The sequence below is a fragment of the Lissotriton vulgaris genome, chromosome 6 (genome assembly GCF_964263255.1).
Source record: "Lissotriton vulgaris chromosome 6, aLisVul1.2, whole genome shotgun sequence".
In the NCBI taxonomy this organism is placed as follows: domain Eukaryota; kingdom Metazoa; phylum Chordata; class Amphibia; order Caudata; family Salamandridae; genus Lissotriton; species Lissotriton vulgaris.
Window position 1 is genome coordinate 1,352,829,687 of NC_141694.1, and position 21,732 is coordinate 1,352,851,418.

The window sequence follows — 21,732 nt, forward strand, 5'->3', positions numbered from 1 at the left end:
GAGCTTTAAAGAGTAGAAATAGAGCAGAGCTCAATGGAGACTCCCTAGCACAACGTGCGGTAGAAAATCTAAGGCTCTGAGGTTCCTTCAGGAAGGTTCTAAGGGTGAGGCTCTTCTGATTGGCTGACGCCTAGAGTTTGGTCTCTTTTACAAAAAGAGGCTGATATGTTACAAAAGGGAATGAGGCATAGGCCTTTCCTTTCTCTTTTGTACCTACTACTATGATATTTTTTATTACCGAGACTCCCAGTCCGACGACGGGGAATGATACAAAGCATGGGAATCTATGAAAGGTCCAATACTGGGGCAATATAAAATACTCAGTGCGTCCCAGTGGTCACCTATACTGCCAGCGCGTGGGGGGTTAGGATGATGCTGTAATCTATCAGACTGACGAAAATCGCTTTTGTCACACTTTATTATCAGGGATGGACATAACTTGTGTAATTCAGTGTAGTGGAATCACATGGAATTTCCAAAGAATTCCATGAGTTTATGCTTAATTACGCAAGAAGAGTAATTCTGCATTTAGCGATAATTTTTAGCCAAAAATAGTGCCTCTTCACGTCCAAAATGATCGTTCGAATGCATTTTCAGCTAGGAAATAAAACAAGTTGCAACAGAATACACATAGCAGGAGTAGACACTCTTGCTCTCTAAATGTGCTCTCTCAGTAGGATCAGGGGTCTAATTACCTATATTTATGCAAGCAGCAATAATCATGTAAAAATTGTCAATTCCACTTTAAAGAGTAACGCAGAATTACCTAAATTACTGTCATAACTCTGGTGTCCTTGAAATTATACCCGGGCCTAGTTTTTATCCCAGCCACTGTTTACTATATTCCGTGTGCCACAAGGAGCTTAGGATGAGTTATATTGAGGACTTCAACAGGCTCGCTTCTTTGAAAGTTGGGTTCCAAATTTGGTGCAATCAAAAGGAGATTATTAATCAAGTTATTATTCTGAAAGACATATTCCATGGCTTGAGTATATTAAATCAAATGTTCTAATCTTGGGCAGATGAACCTTATTTGATGACCCCAAAAGAACAGCTTTCATTGAGGAAGAATAAAGCAGGGGGCAGTGGTGGAGTAAAAACTATTTTCGTCCTCGAGGAAAGTCAAGCCAGAGAACCCTCACTGAATCAGGCCTGCTGTAGAAGGTCGCGTGTAGGATGTAGGACAAAAAAACTCCAGAAAAGTTTCTAAGTGTGGAGGTAAAGTTTTGAGCAGGGCCTTTCGCTTAATGTACCCAACCAGGGCTCTACATTGGTCAGCCTCAAAGTTCGACTTTGTCTCGGTTAAGTGCAAGATGTCCCAGAGTGGCGCTATGGATTTTTAAGCAACATAAGGTGGTTAATCTTTAAAAATTCATATCTACGGTTTCCTATAATGGATTTTTGTTGTTGTGTCTAATTGGTCATAAACATATATCCTATTTTTATAAAATTGGTTTGGGATTTTTATATGGGTTGTGTCTTATTTATTTGATGTGTTGGTGTTTTCAAATGCTTTACACTCCTGTCTGCTAAGTTAGGACTGACTGCTCGTTGTCAACTACCAAGGGTTGAGCATAAGGCTAATTAACTGAGACCTTTACTGGACCCTATACCATGTTAGTGGCCTTATTGCTAGTGGTAGGTGCATACTTACCCCTACCAATAATCAACTTTCCAACAGTCGCCTTTCTATCAAATACACTACATGTTTTTTCTTGCATGTATTGAAAAAGTACCACCTTATACAATGTAGGCTTGCCTTACTGTTTTCACAAAGTTTAGGTCTCCCTGACACCTGCACAGTGGTCGATTCTTTTCTATAAATTTAAAGTTAGTTGAAGGTTCAATATGCATTCTCATCAACTTTTGTGATTTTCGCTGAGATCCTTGGATTTTTATATTCACTATTGTACCTTGAACTGTTAGGATCAATTTTTAACCGGGTGGATTGTAAGTCCTGTGTATGATGATGCTGAAGATGTACACATTTTATCACTAATTTATGTTAATTGGGTTGCAGTTGTGCGCTCATGGTATGTAACCAGCTTTAAGAAAGGTTTGCTATACCTTTCTGGTTTGCTTATTTTAGACAATGTCAGTTATTGTCCCATCAGTGAAAGCTGTGAGCCTTTACTGACTGACTGATGGATTTTATAATTGCTGTATGACATTCATATATTTGCTATCTTTTTTGCTCTCTGCATCTACTAACCCCTTCGATGTTTGTGACGGAACCATTCCGTCATCAGTCACGGTTGGGCTGTGCTGATGACGGAATGGTTCCGTCACAACCACACCCATTTTCATAAGGGCCCAGCACAGGAGGAAAATATCTTCCGCAGCGATGCAGTTAATATTTATATGTAATGGTTTTAGATATTTTTGTTTGTGATGAAATTGAGGCATTTTATGTAATTTTATTATTTGTTTTGATTTGATTTACCTCCCAACTTCAAGCAAACATTAGATATTGATGTGGTGGTTCAAAGCCCTATTGAATCTAGCATTTAGAGGTGAAAATCAGGGCTTAAGTGAAGGAAACATTCAAGGATGTCTGTTAGACCTGCATCTTTTGGCGTGATATCTCCTGTCTTTTTGCCTTCTGATCTTTTTGGATTGCGTGCTGTATTTTGTTGCTGCTGGTTTCAGGACTCAGGGCACTTTTTCACTACTGACCAGTGGTAAAGTGCATGTGCTCTGTGTATAAAATGAAATGGTATTTGGTTTCGCCATGATTGGCACATTTGATTTGCTAAAACGTCCATAGCACAGTGTACTACATATGCCCAGGGCCTTTAAATCAAATGCTACTATTGGGCCTGCAGCACTGATTGTACCACCTACCTGAGAAGTGTTCATACCTGTCTCAGGTCTGCTACTGCAGAAACTGTGTGTGCAGTTTTAAACTGCCATGTCAACCTGGCAAGTTCATCTACTTGCCAGGCCCAAACCTTCCCTTTTATTACATTTAAGGTACCCCTAAGGTAGGCCCTAGGCAGCTTCATTGGCGGAGTGCAGTGTATTTATAAGGTAGGACATGTGGTGTTGAGTTTTACATGACCTAGTAGTGAAAAACTGCTACATTTGTTTTTCACTAAAGCAAGGCCTCTCTCTCCCATATGTTAGCATTGGAGCTGCCTTGTAACACTTTACAAGTGCAACTTCCAATTGGGAGCAGATGGAAAATTGGAGTTTGGTGTCCATGGACTCAGATTTTAAAAAGATATCTTTTAGTGAAGTTGGTTTTATTAAATTGCAGGACTAAAATGCCACTTTTAGAAAGTTTTGTCCGACAGAGCACCAAAGCTGGTAATCATTCAATAGACACCACTTTTCAGAAAGCCCTGATACTAAAAGAATAGAAACCACAATGCTGTTTTATTTATTTATTTACTCACAGAAAAAAACAGTCAAGGTTCTGAGGAAAACACGAAAGTAAAGGGAGGTTTGAAACAGGTGGACCAGACCCAATCTGGTAAGTTTTTGGGTCCAAAAGAAATCTAACAAGGACACTGGAGGTCTATATAAAGAGTATGCAGAAACAACACCCAGTAGTTGTTATAAATGTGAGTTTAAGTCTGTTTAACAGAAAAAAGAGAAAAATAATAGAAACTCCAGCACTTTAAAATCAAAAGACAGGTTCATCATTAATCAATTTTTGTCTTAAGTATGTTTAGAATGGTGTATTTGGTATGAGTCATGTTATCCCTTAGTGTGATTTAAAAATGTTTGTATATTGTTTCTAGAAGGGCCAAAAATAATGTAAAAATCATACAAATGTTATTGGAATGATATGTTAAGTGGGTATGTTTAATGTTTGAAATATACAAAAACATGATAAATCAAAATAAGCTTGAGACAATTAACTAACTTGGCCTTTCTGAAAAGTTATGTTTATTAAAAAATTGTCAGCTTGGGAACTCTCTTGGACAAAATTAGTAATAGTTTCAACCACTACGTGAATGTTTAGAAAGTTGCTATTTCCTTAATTTAACCATTCTGTGCCTCTGCCTGTCCCTAAAATAAATGTCTGGGTTGGATGATAACTGGGCTTTGTGCAGTCCCTATAGTTAGTCACACAAAAGGGAGCTGAAGTGTGCCTTGTGTATCCTGATGGCCCATCTCCAGGCTGATGGGTCATCCTGAACAAGAGGGTCAGGGAAGAGCTGACACTTGCATCTGAATAGGGCTGTGCCTGTCCCTACACGAAGAGCTGCATACCACCCTGTAGCGTGTCCAGAGCCAAGACTAGGAAGGGCAGGGTCTTGTCCACTACAAGGACCATTCTTTGAACTCTCCCTACTTCGAAGACTAAACACCTCTGACACCATATACTCAGAACGCTTCTGCACTGAGGACATTCTTCCAGGAAGAAGAGCTGTGGTGCTGCCAGAAGGGACTGCCACTCTGCTATTTGCTTTGCTGTGTTTGTCCCATGTAACTGAAGTCTCAGGGATATCGAAGACTTCACCTGCATCTTTCTACCAGCACCTGGGCTCGTCTGCTGTGAGTACTTCTCAGCGAAGTGGTGCCAAATCCAGTCCTGGGCCCTTCGAAGTGTGTTTGTGGTGCTGCAACCCAAGAAACCAACAAATCAACATTGAAGTGTCATTGAGTACTGGTGCATTCCCTCCGGAATCAATGCACTGACTCTACCGGCACCAAAACTGTGGACACCACACACTGAGTGCATGATGCATCAATCTTGGCTTACAACGCAACCCCAAATTTGCCAACACAGAGTCTCTGAATAACCGCTGCTGCGTGAGTGTAGGTCAACGCATCACCGACGCCTATGACGTCACATCCCCGATTCCGAAGCATTCCTGGCCTGGTGTGGCTTCTACCTGATCCATCACCTTCAGCCCAGTGGCTTGACATCGACGCCTCAGAATCAACACACAGTGCTCTTGACACTGACGCCACAACGACTTTGCCCGACTTCAGAACTGACAAATCGGCTGTGACGCTGATGCATTACCTTCAGATTTCTACTCATCATCCCCAAGCATCAATGCATTCAAGTTTCTGTCAGCTGGTCTGCGTGACTACTGTATCCCGCACACGCTCCATCACGGTTGGACTGAACTTTTGGATTTGCCCCGGTCAAGCGTGATCAGACAGCCCCAGTTGGAGCTATTGACTTCCAAGCACTGCAATTTGATTTAACCCCTCCCATGCTCATGACGAGCTCAGCTCGTCATGACCGTTGCGCCGCGCCCATGCAGGGATAATTCCCCTGCTGTGCCGGGCGTTCCAATGTGAACGGGCGTGGTCATGAGCACACGGCCACCGTGGCTCATGACGAGCTGAGCTCGCCATGAGCACCGGGGCTCTGGGCGCCCCCCTCCCCTCCCCCCAGCACAGCGGGGGAATTAGCCCCGCAGTTAAGGGGTTAATATTGCAAAATTCATATCTTGACTTCTGGATGTTGAATTTTTGTAGTTTGGTCTTGTGTAACTCAGATAAATATTGGCTCTTTATCTAAACTGGTGTGGAGTATTTTTGTTGGTGTTGACACTGCTACTGTGTGTGTGTATGTGTGTCTGTCTGTGCACAAAAACTTTACAAATTGGCTCTTTAGTTTAGCCTTACTGCTCTGTGCTAAGATACCAGAGGCTAAGCACAGATAAACGTTTTGTGCGTACTGCACTTACCCTGACTAGGATTGTGGTTCTTGTTTGGACAGGGTGCATACTCAGCCAACCAGAAACCCAATTTATAGCAATGTCGATCAAGCCTTCTTTTTTGTTGAGTCATTTGGTGGAAACGTGTTTTTTAGATGTCTGCAATATGCAATCAGTTATGACAGTCAGTCCTGCAGCTTAAGCTATATCAGATTCACAACTATGGTTTTAACTCTAGATTTACCTAATCTATTCCACAGTTTCTGTAATGTACACATGGGTAACTAAACAGTGTTGATTGCAAGTTACTGCTAAATTACACCATACTTGTATTAATAATTTGACATCTCCCATTGTCAGCCTTGTGCCATGATATAGAGTCAGAATGCACCCACATTAAAAGCATCTGTGCTGTCAGAGTAAAAAGGCACATGTGACTGAGGACTTCACAACAGGCCTCAGAAAAGGTAAAAACGGACAAAGCATTAAAGGGAGAGGGCCCCATGCGGATCAAATTTATCACTGTTCAACATACATAGTTGTTTTCTCTCAGGGCCCGATGTAGGTCGGTCGGTAACGGCCGAAAATCGCTATTTTCGGCCGTTACCGATCGGTAAATAGGTGAATGGTATGTAGGGGGCATTATTTTACCGAATCGGTAACATTACTGATTCAGTAATTTTACCGATTCGGTAAAATAAAAAATCGGTAAATTTACCGATTCTGAGCCACCCATATGTAGGTGGGACTCTTCAGAGTCCCAGGAACCTTAACGAATCGGTATTTTACCATCAAATCCAATTTGATGGTAAAATACCGATTCCGGTGTGCATGCACATGTGTGCATGCACACCTTTGCCATGTGACAGGCAGACCTGCCCTTAGGGCATGTATGCCTGCCACATGGCACCGAGCCTGTTTTGGTGGTGCCAGAGGGTGTCAAAGTGCACCCTTGTGTAAATCGGTATTTACCGATTCGGTAAATACCGAATCGGTAATGCCCATTCATTCCTATGGGCTTCAAAGCCCATAGAAATGAATGGGCATTACCGATTCGGTATTTACCGAATCGGTAAATACCGAAATCATCCGATTCGGCATTCCAGCACATCTGGAATACCTACAAGTCGAGCCCATAGATTTACCGTTTTTTAATTACCGAATCGGTAAAATTCGGTAATTTAAAATCGGTAAATCTATTTCACCTACATCTGGCCCCTAGTCCCTATCTCTCTGTCATAATCAACTCTCCCTCGTTATCTCCCTCCTCTACACAGGTGGTGCAAAAGCGACGCAACCCCTAAGGTGTGAATTATCAAGCCACACAAGGCTCCAATGTCAGGCCGTGAGTGGCTTGATAAATCAGGAGTAACGCAATGCAACACAAATCATTGCATTGCTTTACTCTGCCTCAGGGAGGCCTTACATGTTTGGGCCTAGGTGTTCCCACGAAAGAAACAGTGGATTTTGAAGGGTTATAAGCAGCCCTGTGATGAAGCATTTCATTATATAGTGGGTGAGAGCAGTATTAAAAAATCTGTTGATTTTCCCTATTAAAAAATCTGTTGATTTTCCCTTCTATCATCCCTTTTTTTTAAACCCTTCCCTAGGTTCTCGTTTGGATAGAGACTCGAACACAATAATTCATGGCAGGGTCTCTTTTATGATGTTATTTAGTCCTTCTCTTTTTGTGCGTTTTGGGGATTTTGAACCTGTCTCAGATTTACCATTCATTACAGGTAGACCTGGGAATGCACCAAAATGCTTCGCCTTCCCAGGGGAGGTGTATGAGGAGAAACATCTTCATTTCTTCTCAATCTCCAGCACACATAGAAAGAGAAAATTACCTCAGGGGATTGTTTTTGTGCAGGAAGGTATCCCCTCCTGCACAAAAAATATCTTGCTTACAATGGACGCACCCCTGACCATGGCACAAGGGTGCCTGCATTGGTGCTATGCAGCACATTGTGCACCAGCACTGGGAAAGTCAGGAATGAGACATATTGTGATAAATACAGTGGATCCTGCCCTTTCCTTGTAAGGCAGCCTTGCTGCTGCGCTGCATTACAATTCGATAATATGACCCAGACGCCCTAATTACGAGTCTGGCCGTCCATGGACCGCCAGATTCGCATGGGCATTGGCAGTGGCAGTCTTCCAACCTCCCTTTTACAACTTGGGCGGTCAAACTGCCATTGCACCACCACAACCATCAGAGATCCCTGGTGGTGAAGTGGTGGTCTTGAGGCTGCAATACACTTGGAGGGATAGCGGCAGTCCCGCCAAGCATATTACGAGTTTCCTCTCCAACATGGTTTTCATGGCATTTCCTACTCCATGAAAATCGTGGCAGAGAGGAAACAAAGGGAGCCCTGGACCCTCTGGGCCATGGGGTGCATACAGGGCGGCATATGTTGTGCCCCACGTATGTATACACCCCTGTTCCTGCACTGCATGGACTGCCTTTCATAGGCATCACCATGGAACTGCACCATGAAAATGTCATGGAACTGCACCATGGAAATGCCTTTCATAGGCATCACCAAATAACTGCCTGCCAGTAACTGAAAAAGTCATAATCTGGCAGGAGGTGCATAGTGCGGTGGTAGGGCCGTCCCGCTCCTGCTCCGCCAAGCTCGTAACCTGGTCCTATGTGTCTTGAAAGCTCAGGAAATGAAACTGCACTTCCTACTTCCAGTCCACTCACACTGTCCACAAATGGATCACTTAGGCCACAGTTGTTCAATAGATCACTGAGAAAATTCCTCTTTCTGCCTGATAAATTTTATTGCTTGCTTCTAAACTCTATGCACAGTGGCACTGCTCTCCAGTGCCCAATGTATGTGCTCTGCCCCTAGGATATGGTACTATAGGCTAACTCCTAATTGGCGTATTCTGCTTTCCAGGAAGGCCACAGTCTATGGTGTAGTAAGTTTACCATTTGGCATGGTAATTTAAAGGCCAACTACAGACTACAACACCTTTTGTGCCATCCACTAGTGTGACAAGAAATAAACATGGATTCAGGCCCATCAATGTAACCTGCAGTTTAAAACTGCAGTCTGACTTGTCAAAAACATTTTGACAGGCATAAACCATTCATTTTAATTGTAATAAGCTGCTTCTAAGTAGGCCTTGTAGCCAATAAGGTAGGGTGTCTTGCAATGAAAAGTAGGACATGTAGAAATGTAATGCTACCATGCCCCTCCTGTAAGAAGCCCCTAAAACCAGTTTTCATAGTGGACAGATCTGGCTGTCCTAGGAGGAAAACGGAATACAGACTGATATTATTCATTTTTCGAAATCAGGTTTGTGTCAAGTTTGAGAAATGATTCAATCACTATGTTTATGATATATTAAAAATTCAATTCAACTATGAAGTTAGATTTTTGATCAAAATTTAGGAAACATAACGGTTACCCTTTCCCTGCCTGAGTCTCCAAGAGGCTTATTTACATTAGCCTGCACGAATATGCCCCAGCCAGCGCTTGACCTTAATGAAGTGCAAAAACATCTCCCAGAACAGAGGAAACACCTTAGGACTGATTGGTAAATCTCACCTGCGCTCCATCGTGGTTGGTCTGAAATTGTGCCTAGGACCCAGTCAAAAATGAACAGTATTTTCTATTGGTGCTTTAATTTTTCTTGCCACTTTTTCACCTAAATCTTCACAAATTCATTTCTCGGGCTCCCCTTGTTGCTTTGGTGTCACTTTGTTTGTTACATTTTTCTCTAGCTTTATAAAGTGGAGTGGAATATTTATTCTATTGTGTTTTTGACTGTTTAACTGTTTTGGTGCTTCTATATGCTTTACACATTTTCTGCTAGCTAAGCCTGCTTGCTCTGTTTAAAAGTTACTAGGGATTGAGCTCAGGTTTCAATTACTGAAAACATGTGTTCGACTTAACAAGTAGGTGTCTGAATGACTTGTGGTGGACTACCATGCCATACACCACAATTAAGAATTCACTGTCTCACAATCACTAGTTCTACTTGCCGAACACTTGCTCTAACACTAGATCACTCACCAATCAACAGGTAAATTGTATCATGAGAGAAAAATCTGAAAGAACCGAAGTGTGTAGAAATGGTTATTGAAGTAAAACTGTACAGTATTGAAAGTGATTTATGATAATTCACACAAAATGTTCAGTTATTACCAACTCTGATTTAAGGTTACTCCACTTAGAAATAATGATCACTGAACTAAAACTGGAGTATTGGCCATGATTCATGATAATTCACACAATAGTTCCAGCTAGCACCAATTCTGATTTAAGTTTGGTCCACCTTTATGAAAGCCCTTTTTTTACAAAGGGGCACATTTTGTGTACCTTGTCACCATTTCTTTCTCCTTGTTGGATGCATGTCCACCACTACTGAGCGGTCTGCTGGCAGTGGATAAGAAGTAGAGGCGATGGTTTTTGAAATATTGGTCGATCAATGGGAGCACCACCTAAAAGAAATATAATGTTGAGATTATTTATGACATTTATCAATCAGATTAAAACGAACACAAGTGGTGAATTAATATTCCAAATGGTTGTTTCCAACCACACAATGAGAAATGTAGCCTATACATGTGTTGTTTGAACTCAATAAAGCTTTAGAAATTGCCACACGTGATATTCAGTGAGGTACATACAACCGAATACTTGATGAAAAAAAATATAAATCTGCATTCTTTCAGGAAATGTTAAACAAGAGCTGAATACGTTTATGTCATTATTCAATTTAAAGAAAGATCAGTCTATCATATTTACATCACTTCCTTTACTCAACAACTGTGATTAGTTTGAGCTGGGTGCCAATTGGGGAAGAAGGAGGAAGAGAAAGACAAAAAGATCAGCAGAAAAGGGAGGTACTCTAGAGTGAGATGAAGGGGCATGGGTGTCTGGCAATTGAAAATAAGGCCTGAGGTTAATTCAAGAATACGCAGCCTTGGTATTCGGCACACTCATTTTTAATAGCATCCCGAAGCAGAGTCTTGGGTACTGGGACTCATTCTTTTTCAAATTAAGCACTGCTTAACAACTGCACATGTGAAGGGGCAGATTTACAAGCACCTTGCGACACTTTTGCACCACTGTTGTATAACTTTTGTGGCGCAGCGTTGGCGTAAACAATGCAGCCAATTTACAACGTGACATATCTAGGGAGATGCATCACATTGTAAAGCCCTGCGTCACATTATACCTGTGTCAGGTATAATGTATGCAAGGAGGGCGTTTCCACACAGGAAAGCATTGTAGAAGTGACACAGTGAAATCTACAAGATTTCACTGCATCACTTCTAGGATGCAACTGCGTCAAACTATTATGCCTGCTTGAAGCAGGCGTAAGGAGTGACGCAGTACAACAAGTATAGGCCTCAACATGCATTTCTGGAGTTGTATCGTGCTTAGGACACAACTCCAGCAATGTGTGACTTTTGGGCCAACAGATGCGTCAGAATTTCAGACGCATCTGTCAACCCTTGCGCCATGGTGCGCCGTATTGTAAATATGGCGCTTCCATGGTGGCGCAAGGGTTTCTACAGATGCGTTAGTTTCTTGTAAATCTGCCCCTCACAGTATAAATCCCAAGAAAAACAGTAGTCTATCACAAAACAGTGTACTATCAATACTCTACTTTCAAATGTTTTAGGTGCACACAGGCACGCTCGAAGTTTGAGATTGAATCCAGGCTATCACCTTGATCCGTTGATAGTGTTACTATGTCCAGGGAGCTCTCTCTGAATTCATCTTTGCCAATGATGCTGCACAAATAAACTAACTAAAATGTGCAGTACAGCTCGGTGCTAATACTGTAATTTTGCTATTGTGTGTTTCTGCACAAGTTGTAGCACAAACCGATGGTGCAGTACATGGGGCAAACAATGTATAGGACTGTTTTATTCCTGGTGTCCTTTACAATGCCTGTATACTGATATTAGGTTTAAAGTACATGCACATAATTGTAGCGGTGCCTAAGGAACAAGTTACTTATCTTCGGTAACGCTTTTTCTGGTGGATACAGTATCTGCTTGTGGATTCCTCACCTTGTGAATATCCCCCTGCGTCAGCAACATTCGGAAATTCTTTTGTAGCTCTTCACGCCGACGTGGACGACGTCACAGAAGCACGGCATCGCGCGCGGCTCCGCTGACGTCACCAACTCCATAAAGGGCCTAATTCGACGTGATGACATCAGTTCCGTCCTTTTTTCTGTGCCTTAGAGGCACACGGACGGACCACCAATAGTAGATATATATACACAAAGTACACAGTACCAAATAATCAAAGTAATACACACACAGTGTGTGGACAATGCTGGAAAGCAATTTGAACAACACATTTCCGTTTACAATAAAATATATACATTAAAACAATGCTAATAATGCAAGAATAGAAGAGTGGACAATGGGGAGGCAGGTGGGCATGTGAGGAATCCCCAGGCAGATACTGTATCCACCAGAAAAAGCGTTACCGAAGGTAATTAACTTGTTCTTCTGATGGATACATCTGCCAGTGGATTCCTCATCTTGTGAATAGAATCCTACAGCAGTCCCCCCCTCCCGGAGGAGGTTGTCCTCTCTCATATACCAGAAAATCCTGTAGGACAGAACACGCAAAGTGACCGTCCCTCCTCACTTCGGAATCTAAGCAGTAATGCTTCGCGAAAGTGTGTAGGGAGGCCCAAGTTGGCGCTCTACAAATGTCCTCTACAGGCACACCTCTAGACAAAGCAGATGTAGCAGACCTTGCTCTAGTAGAATGAGCTCTCAAACTTTCAGGAGGTTCCTTACCCGCCAGAGAGTAGCATATCTTGATACACAAGACAATCCACCTTGATAGCATGCGCTTGTGCACCGCTTTGCCTCTTCTGGCACCAACGAAGCCCACAAAGAGCTGGTCATCAACTCTGAACTCTCTGGTTCTGTCCAAGTAGAAGCTCACTGCTCTCTTAGGGTCCAGACGGTGAAGTCTCTCCTCCTCCTTGGAAGGGTGAGGGGGAGGATAAAAGGTAGGGAGGATAATAGACAGCCCTAAATGGAAAGGGGTTACCACTTTAGGCAGAAAAGTAGCCCTGGTCCTACGTACCATTCTTTCAGCATGAATGGTCAAGAATGGGGACTTCGAACTGAGAGCTTGAAGCTCCCTCACCCTCCTTGCTGAGGTGATCGCAATCAGAAAGACCGTTTTAAAAGACAAAAATCTCAAGGGACACCTGTGCAAAGGCTCAAAAGGTGAACCCATTAAAAAAGTACGCACAAGTTTCAAGTCCCATTGAGGCATAATAAAAGGAGTAGGAGGAAATTTATTTGTAAGGCCCTTCAAAAACCTTAAAACAATAGGAGATTTGAATAATGACAGCTGATCCGGAAGGCAAAGAAATGCTGACAATGCCGAAAGATAACCTTTGACTGTAGCTACAGCCATCCCTTGCTGTGCTAAAGAAAGTGCAAACTGCAGAATATCAGACAATCGAGCCTTCAAAGGATCAACAAATTTCTTCCCACACCATGAAACAAATTTGGACCACCTATAAGAGTAGATAGACTTGGTGGAATGACGCCTGGCTGACAAAATGACATCCACTACGTCATGTGGGAGAGAAAAAGAATTCAGGTTGCCCCGTTCAATCTCCAGGCATGAAGGTGTAGGGTCTGGAGGTGTGAGTGTAAAACCTGCCCCTGCGACTGCGAGAGGAGGTCTGCCTTGAGAGGGAGGCGGAGCGGCGGGCACGAGGAGAGGTAGAGAAGATCTGTGTACCACACCCTTCTTGGCCAATCCGGAGTGATCAATATGACTTGGGCCCGATCTTGGCGAATCTTCCTCAGAACCCGAGGAATCAAGGGTTTGGGAGGAAACGCGTAAAGGAGTTGCGAACCCCAACTCAACTGAAACGCGTCCCCAACACCCCTTGCATCGGATACTGGAGACTGCAGAATGATAGACAGTGAGCATTCTCGCGAGTGGCAAACAGGTCCACCTGAGGAGTTCCCCACATCCGAAAGACGTAATGAACCACCTCCGATGAAGCCTCCAATCGTGGTCTGCCGAAAACCTCCAACTGAGACTGTCTACATGTACGTTCAGAACACCGGCCAGATGATATGCCATCAGACAAATCTGATGATCCTGAACCCAGAACCAGAGACGCAGAGCCTCTTTGCAGAGACATTGCGACCCAACTCCTCCCTGCTTGTTGACATACCACATCGCTGTAGTGTTGTCCGTCAGGACTTGAACTGACTGACCGCGAAGGGAAGGGAGGAAGGCCTTGAGCGCCAGACATATCGCCTGCAATTCTAAAAGGTTGATGTGAAGAAACCTTTCCTCTGGAGACCAAAGACCCTTGATCTCCAGATCCCCCAGATGAGCACCCCACCCTAGGGTGGATGCATCCGTTTTCACTGTGGCCACCGATGGAGGAAGTTGAAAAGGCTTTCCTTGAGACAGATTGCCTTCCACGCCCCACCAAGACAGATCCGGTGCAGCTTCTCTGGAGATCCTCACAGACTCCCTGAGATCTCCGTACCACTGGAGTGCCCTCATGTGCCAAAGTGCATGGTTGACCAACAGAATACAGGAAGCCATCAGACCGAGCAGACGAAGGACCTTCAGAACTGGAACAACCGCTCCATTGTAGAATAAAGGAATAATTTCCTGTATGTCGCGAATCCTTTGAGGAGGAGGGAATGCCCGACACACAGTAGTATCCAGCACCGCACCTATGAACAGGTTGCGCTTGGAGGGCACCAGGTGAGATTTGGGTACATTTATCGAAAAGCCCAATCTGTACAACAACTGAGTTGTGACTTGCAGATGATGGAGCACCTTCTCTGGCGACTCCGCTTTGATCAGCCAGTCATCCAGATAAGGGAATACTGGAATCCCCGACCTTCTGAGATGTGCTGCCACCACAGCCATCACCTTGGTGAAGACTCAAGGTGCAGTAGTAAACAAACGGAAGGACCGTAAACTGGTAATGTTGCGATCCCACCCTGAAACGGAGATACTTCCTGTGCAACTTTAGGATGGGAATATGAAAATACGCATCTTGCAAGTCGATCGACACCATCTAGTCTTTTTCCAGAAGCGCTTGAAGAACCTGCGCAAGGGTGAGCATCTTGAACCTCTCCTGTTTCAGATAAAGGTTCAAAATCCTGAGATCCAGGATTGGAGGAAGTCTGCCACCCTTCTTGGGTATCAGGAAATACCGGGAGTAGCATCCCTGACCCCTTTCCTGCTCCCGAACCACCTTTATCGCACCTTTTCTCAGAAACACCAGGACTTCTTCCTGCAGGAGAAGCAGGTGGTCCTCCGAGCAAAAACCTTGGCAAGGAGGGTAATTCGGAGGGAATTTCCGAAAGGGAAGAACATACTCATTCTCCACAAGATTGAGAACCCAAAGGTCCGATGTGACCGATTCCCAATCCCGCAGAAAATGGGTAAGCCGACCCCCTACAGGACCAACATGATCCGGAATGGCGGATCTAGGGCTGCTTTGCAAACGGATGGAGGGGGTTGGGTGGAAGAGGAAGAGGAGGAAACTTGACGAGGACGAGCCCTTTGTCTTCCTCTGATTGACTTGTACGGAGGATTCTGCGATTGCTGCTTCAGTTGCGGTTTGTTGTAAGAACGAAAGGAAGATCTTCCGAATCCCCTGTATCTCCTACTCACAGAACCTCTGGACTGAAGACCCAAAGACCTAGCCATTGCCCTGCTGTCTTTGAACCTTTCCAACGCAGCATCCGCCTTTTTTCCAAAAAGGTCCGAACCATCAACCAGCGGATCTACCAAGGCAGCTGGGACATCCGCAGAAAATTCAGAGGACTTCAACCAGGCTGTTCTCCTGGAGGCAATAGACGAGCCCATAACTCTCGCCAAAGAGTCAGCTGTATCCATTACCTCATTAAAATTCTGACTCCGGAATCTTAGGGGCTAATTGCTTTACAGAGTCCATCAAAGCATGGATGTAACACCCTAAGAGACAAGTGGCATTTGTTGACTTAAGAGCCATGCTGGCTGAAGAAAAAATGTTCTTTGCCGACTGATCTTGCTTTTTAGATTCTTGTCCCAGGCACCTGCGGAAAAGCACCTGCAGATTTCTTGGAGCATGCTGCCTGTACCACCAAGCTCTCGGGCAAAAGATGAGAAGATAAGAAGTCCGGGTCACCAGGAGCCACCCTATATCCCCTCGAGACAGTTTTCGAGATCACTGGAGCTGTAAGAGGCTTACGCCACACTTCCAAGATTGGCTCTGTCAACGCCTCATTGAAAGGAAGCATAGGCTCTATCACTGAAGACCGAGAGTGGAGAACTTATGTTAAAATATTAGATTTAAATTCTGCAGTGGGAAGATTTAAATTCAAAAGTTCAGCTGCTTTCTTTATGACCACATGATATGGATCCACATCTTTTGATGGGGCTTCAGTAACAGAATATAACTCCCAATCTGGAGAAATTTCCAAAGCCACTTGCTTCCCTCAGATCATCAAAGAAATCCTCAGATTCCTGCAACTCGCCTTCTTCCATTTCCATCTCTGTATCTCTGTTCCTCCAGAAGCCGTTGAGCCTCCCTTCTCGACCTCTCCTTCGGGATCGGCGTTGGCGGATCTGTAACCAACTCAGACGGAGACGCTGCAGGCGTCGAACTGGGCGCCGAAGGACCAGGCTGTACCGAACGAGGTGGTCGAACAGGAACTGGCGCCGGTGACGAAGGTATCAGCATCAAAGACCTCGGCGGTGCTGGGAGATGCCAAGCCGGAGCCGAAGTCGGCATGAAAGGCATGAACGGAGCCAGAGCATACGTTTGTGGAACTCCAAGATTAAAAGCCATCAAACCCATGGGACCAACAGGTGCTCCAGAGGGGTACATGTCTCTCGAGAACACCCTATACATTGCATGTAAATAATGCGAAGGGTCTTGTCCCGGGCCCGGAAATGGAGGGTATGGACCCACCGGCTGCGCCTGAGGAGGCACCGGATTTGGCTCAACCTGTTCTTCGGCACGAGGAACCGGAGTCGACGAAACCTCAGGGGAGGGAACCTCTTCCTCCTCTCGAGCTGGAGAATGAATCGACGTCGGAGACGGACTCGATACTCCAGCTGGTGACTGCTCCGGTGAACCTACAGGAAATTGCTCACCTTCCGGATCCAGAGCAAAAGGTGGAGGAGAAACATAATCCTTCCATGGTCGATGACTTGGCGACTTCAACTTCAGATCCGACTCCTTCTCCGAATGACACAGAGACCCATGCTTCTTAGGCTTCTTTTTTGACCTAGAAGCATGCCCCGAAGACGACCTCGAAGCCGAACTCAACCTCGAGCGAGACCTCGAACGCCTGGAGTGAGATTTCGATCTTTTCCTCTCCTTCTTGCCTTTTAACTTTGCAACCAGAAGTTTAGCCTCTCTCTCTTGCAAAGCCTTCGGGTTCATTTTTCTGCAACTTGGACAACCCTGGACGTCGTGGTCCGATGACAAGCACCACACGCAATCTTCATGCTGATCCGTGATCGACATCATTTTACCGCACTCTCCACAGGGCTTGAAACTGGTCTTCTTCGACGACATCTTGAAAGAGTTACAAGAAAACATTGAAAACTCTCGACAGTAACACAGTAACAATAGAGCTATCAAGGATCCCTAAAGAATCTGTTAGAGTCAACGACGCTGAAAAAAGGGAACTGATGTCATCACGCCGACGTAGGCCCTTTATGGAGTCGGAGACGTCAGCGGAGCCGCGCGCGATGCCGTGCTTCTGTGACGTCGTCAACGTCGGCGTGAAGAGCAACAAAAGGATTTCCAAATGTTGCTGACGCAGGGGGATATTCACAAGGTGAGGAATCCACTGGTAGACGTATCCATCAGAATCAATCTTACTATTGAATACCGCCAGTTGGCCAACATTTTTATGATACTATAGTTTCAAGTCTCGTGATCTGGAAAATGTTCTGACTGTTGATTACCTCATATGGAGTAACTGTCTGTGGAACTCCCATATTAATAAATATATGTAGATAAAGTAGAAATATGAAGCATTTCTGTTATCAGACATTGTTGTCCTTTCTGTGATAGAAATATCTTCATTTATCATCTTAGACTAATATCTATCCTTGCTACTATGGAGAATTTAACTGTGTCCCATTGTGCAGTGCCAGAGCCTTTCAGTAGATGTCTTCACACAAGCCAACAATTATACAACAGTCTCTAGTACATTACTACATTACTATTTGCAAAAGAGGTTCACTCCTCCTTCAAATTATGTAGATACCCTACGAGGTTGTTTACATTTTGGCTGATGCATCATATCTTCAAAAAATTGTGGTTGTCCTGGATACCCCTATTTAGAGTGTATACACCTGTGTACGCTCCAAGGCCCTCATTACAAGTGCAGGGCTAAATCCAAACCCCCTTTTGGGGTCAATGTGGTTGGCCCTGACTTATATATCTCCTTGGATGTATTCCATGCACTTTGATCATGCACGGTGGTCCTGTGATGCGAAAATAAGGTGCTGTAGCTATTATTTCACATTGCAAATCAGGGTTCAGCTTATTTATTACAAAAGTAGAACAGGGCATTTTTGAGTGATATGTGTACCACACAACCAGTGCAAAACGACATTTGAAGTGACAGACTAGTACAACTTTTGCCCTGGTCAGTCTGTGCAAATGTTTTTGCACTGGCCATTCGGAGCAAAAAAACTTGCATTGCACTAGTTGAGCTCTAGATATTCTGGGTGCTAGTGTTTACATATCTGTTCCAATCAATCATACATACTTTATTCGAAACAAGTTTCATAAAAGTACAACACACAATATCCAAAATAAGCTATACACAAAGATTAAAATTTTCCACCAGTAAACAGATTATTAACATAAAAATAATTTCAGACAATGGGCAAAAATTTTGACCTAATGAACCAAGCATTCGCCACATATTTAGCCACCCCACAAATCATATGCATTGAATTGACATTTGTTTGTAAAATACGCATGGCTAATCTATGTTCCCTCACCCCTAAATTCCTACAAACGGGTTTCAACCACCTATCTCTAGGTTTTTTGTAGGCTACACAAGCAAATAGGAAGTGTCCTAATGATTCTTTCGGGCAGGGACAACCTGGACATTTAACCCCTGTACCGCTATATCCCTTCCAACCTTCTTTGAATGTGTTAAGAGGTAAAATGCCGTATCTGAATTCCAGAAACAAAGTTCTATCTCGAGGGACCTGGATAAAATCCAAAAAGGGCTCCAATTTTCCAAGGGGCTTATGTTCAAGGAAGGAGTTGGTTAAGTGGCCCCAATTTTGGTTCCTAAGATCTTTTGCAACAACCCAATCCCAATATAGTTTCTTTACAATTGTTTTTGGGGGTGGCATTTGAGAGATCCAACTCTCCTCCAAACCTATGGCTTTCACGAGCCTCTTTAGATTATTCAACCATTTGATTTTGTTAGCTACATTCAAACCAATCAACTCATCCAAAACCATGGCATAGTTAGAGAGTTCTGGGGTCCTTCTAAGACGAACCCAAAATAACAAGGGGCGAATTTGCACCAGATCTACTATTGATTTTTTGCCCAGGTCTAAAAATAAGGGTTTCAAGGGGGACGATAAAGGTAGCGAAACCATATTTCTAATAAACTTATTTTCCGCCACTTTTAAAGCTTTTGTATTTTCCGCACCCCAAAGTTCTGAACCATAAACTGCCGCCGACAGTGCTTTCCCTTCGTATACTGCCAGGGTAGGGGCTATGGGTCTGCTAATGGAACGTTGCTGGTTTTTGAGAATCACTCCTGCCACCCTTTTAAGGTTTAAAACCATTTTAGTAATATGGGCAGACCAACTCAAATTATTACAAAGTCTAACTCCTAGGTAATCAAATTCTTGAACCACCTCCAGCGCGGTGCCATTCAACAAGAGGTTAACCTTCCTATGTTGCTTTTTCGAGGTTAACACCATCAACTTTGTTTTGGAAGTGTTTATTGTCAACCCTCTTTCTTTACAAAAGCTGCAAAACCGATCAAGCAGTTTCTGCAGACCCATAGGGGATTTAGACATGAGAAGAGTGTCATCGGCAAACAGGAGAGTAGGTGTTTTCTCACCGGCAAGGGTGGGGGCATCAGCCTGGACCTCCCTCAAATGGTCTAATAATTGACTGATTGGCTAGTATTCCTCACTATTGAAGGGTTAAAACATTAACTAATTATGTTCCTTACAGCTGTGTTACTTGACCACAAATATCGCTTTTTGTATTAAATACATTTTTCCCTGCAAATATTCACTGTTTTAAAGACAAACCAAATTCACTAAGGTTCAGATTTTCTAATATTTTGTGTTGGTGTTGCATAACTTCATGACATGGCATGAATGCAAAATTCATATTGGGATTTACCAAGCCATGAGGATCAAGATTTTCATAGGATTTTATTCCGAAAGTAACATAACACAGAGCGTATTAATGCCTTGCTTTACCTTTAGTGGAGAAGTGTGGCTCAAGGATTAGAGCGGCAGACCCTGATGCAGAGGTCTAGCCCGGGACCAGGGTTCAATTCCCTGCCTCGGCGGGTCTTGGGCTCAAAATTCCACTGACCTGATAATTCGCGCCTCGGTGCCTATTCCAAGTATGGAGTCCCACTCTGCAACTCTGGGCAATAGCTTACTTAATCTCCACACGGCCCCCACAACGCTAAGGATGCCTGGCCTCCACCTTGGGGGTGCCCAGGAGTGGACGCCTCACAGGGAAAGCCAGGATGGGTTCCACAGCGGTATTCGTACAAGCACCTTGAGACCCTTGCGGGTGAGTAGTGCGCTATACAAGTATCAATTTACATTTAACTTGCAGAGGTAGTATGTGGGTGGAGCATTGGCTCTCCCATGCATCTACCTATATATTTTGACGCAAACCCATATTTACTAAAGTCTGTAAAGTACGAGTTACTTACCTTTGCTAACGATGTATCTGGTAGAGACGATTCTAGCCGCAGATTCCTTCACGTAGAATTATCCGGAAACTTTTTGTCACAGCATTCCTGCACGCTGGGGGCGGGGCGACACCACGTGACTCTGCCCAGGCATCGTCCGCGTATGTGACGTCAGCAAAGTCACATAAGACCCACCCCGGCGCGCCTACGTCAGTTTTCTGCGGAGAGCTTTTCCACACTACAACGCGGAGCCACCAGACAAAAAACTGTGGCAGCAGGGGAACAGTGTGCGAAAGAGTAGAAAAAAGAGAGAGGAGACAAATGACACCATAAGGAACAGTGCAACACTGCAATGTCCAAAGGCAGGGGCAGAAGAAAGACAGGGCAGAGCCCTGAGCAGCCACCCTGCCAGTACATAGACAGCCTTCCCCCTGAGACAAGGAACAGGCACAAAAAGCCATGATACAGGTAACAGGCCCACCATACCCATCCAGAAACAAGGAAGGGAAGCCAGTCCAAAGACAGACAGGAACACAAACCTCTAAGCCACCACAGCATAGAGGGCAACCACCCTCCAAGGAACAAGGGCAAGGCCTGGCTAGATGACCCCTATTCAGAGGTTAGCAGAGGGGCCAAGACCCTTAGCAGCAAGAGGAAGTTACGGGAGGGGAGGACAGAGATGGAAGGCAAACCCCCTCAAACTTGGAGTGGCCAGAGAAGCAGGGCACAGGAGCATCGTAACCCCATCCTCCAAGGAACCAAGAGGAGGAATGAACCGCAACCAGACTAAGTCACTCGTCAAGAGCAAAGAAGGCACTCACAGCAGATGCAGCCCCCCACCGAGAGGCGAGTACCGAAGACCAACCCAAGGGTCCTCTCAGAACGGGGAAGAAGGGCGATCCGTGAAGGAATCTGTGGCTAGAATTGTCTCTACCAGATACTTTGTTAACGAAGGTAAGTAACTCGTACATCTGATAGAGACTACTAGCCGCAGATTCCTTCACGTAGAATAGATACCCTAGCAATACCAATGGGGTAGGAGGGTCTGCAAAAGGACCCCATCAACCTGGACAGAACAGAAGGTCCCACAGGGGACCAGATCTGCGGGGCAGAAGCGAAAACTTCATCCCCGCCAGGCAAGATGAACCCCCACAAGGAGAACACCACCCACCACAAAGGAGGTAGGAGGAA

The 21,732-nt window shown here is 44.4% G+C and overlaps 1 protein-coding gene across 1 annotated transcript in view; it reads right to left on the reverse strand.

Annotated features, from left to right (window-relative positions):
* The window catches only part of RYR2 (ryanodine receptor 2), a 3,481,211-nt gene that overhangs the window by 1,268,442 nt on the left and 2,191,037 nt on the right, over positions 1 to 21,732 (reverse strand). The window contains exon 62 of the mRNA XM_086925791.1: positions 9,962 to 10,083. Within this exon, the coding sequence (XP_086781917.1) occupies positions 9,962 to 10,083 (122 nt within the window). The remainder of the gene's footprint in view (positions 1 to 9,961; positions 10,084 to 21,732) is intronic.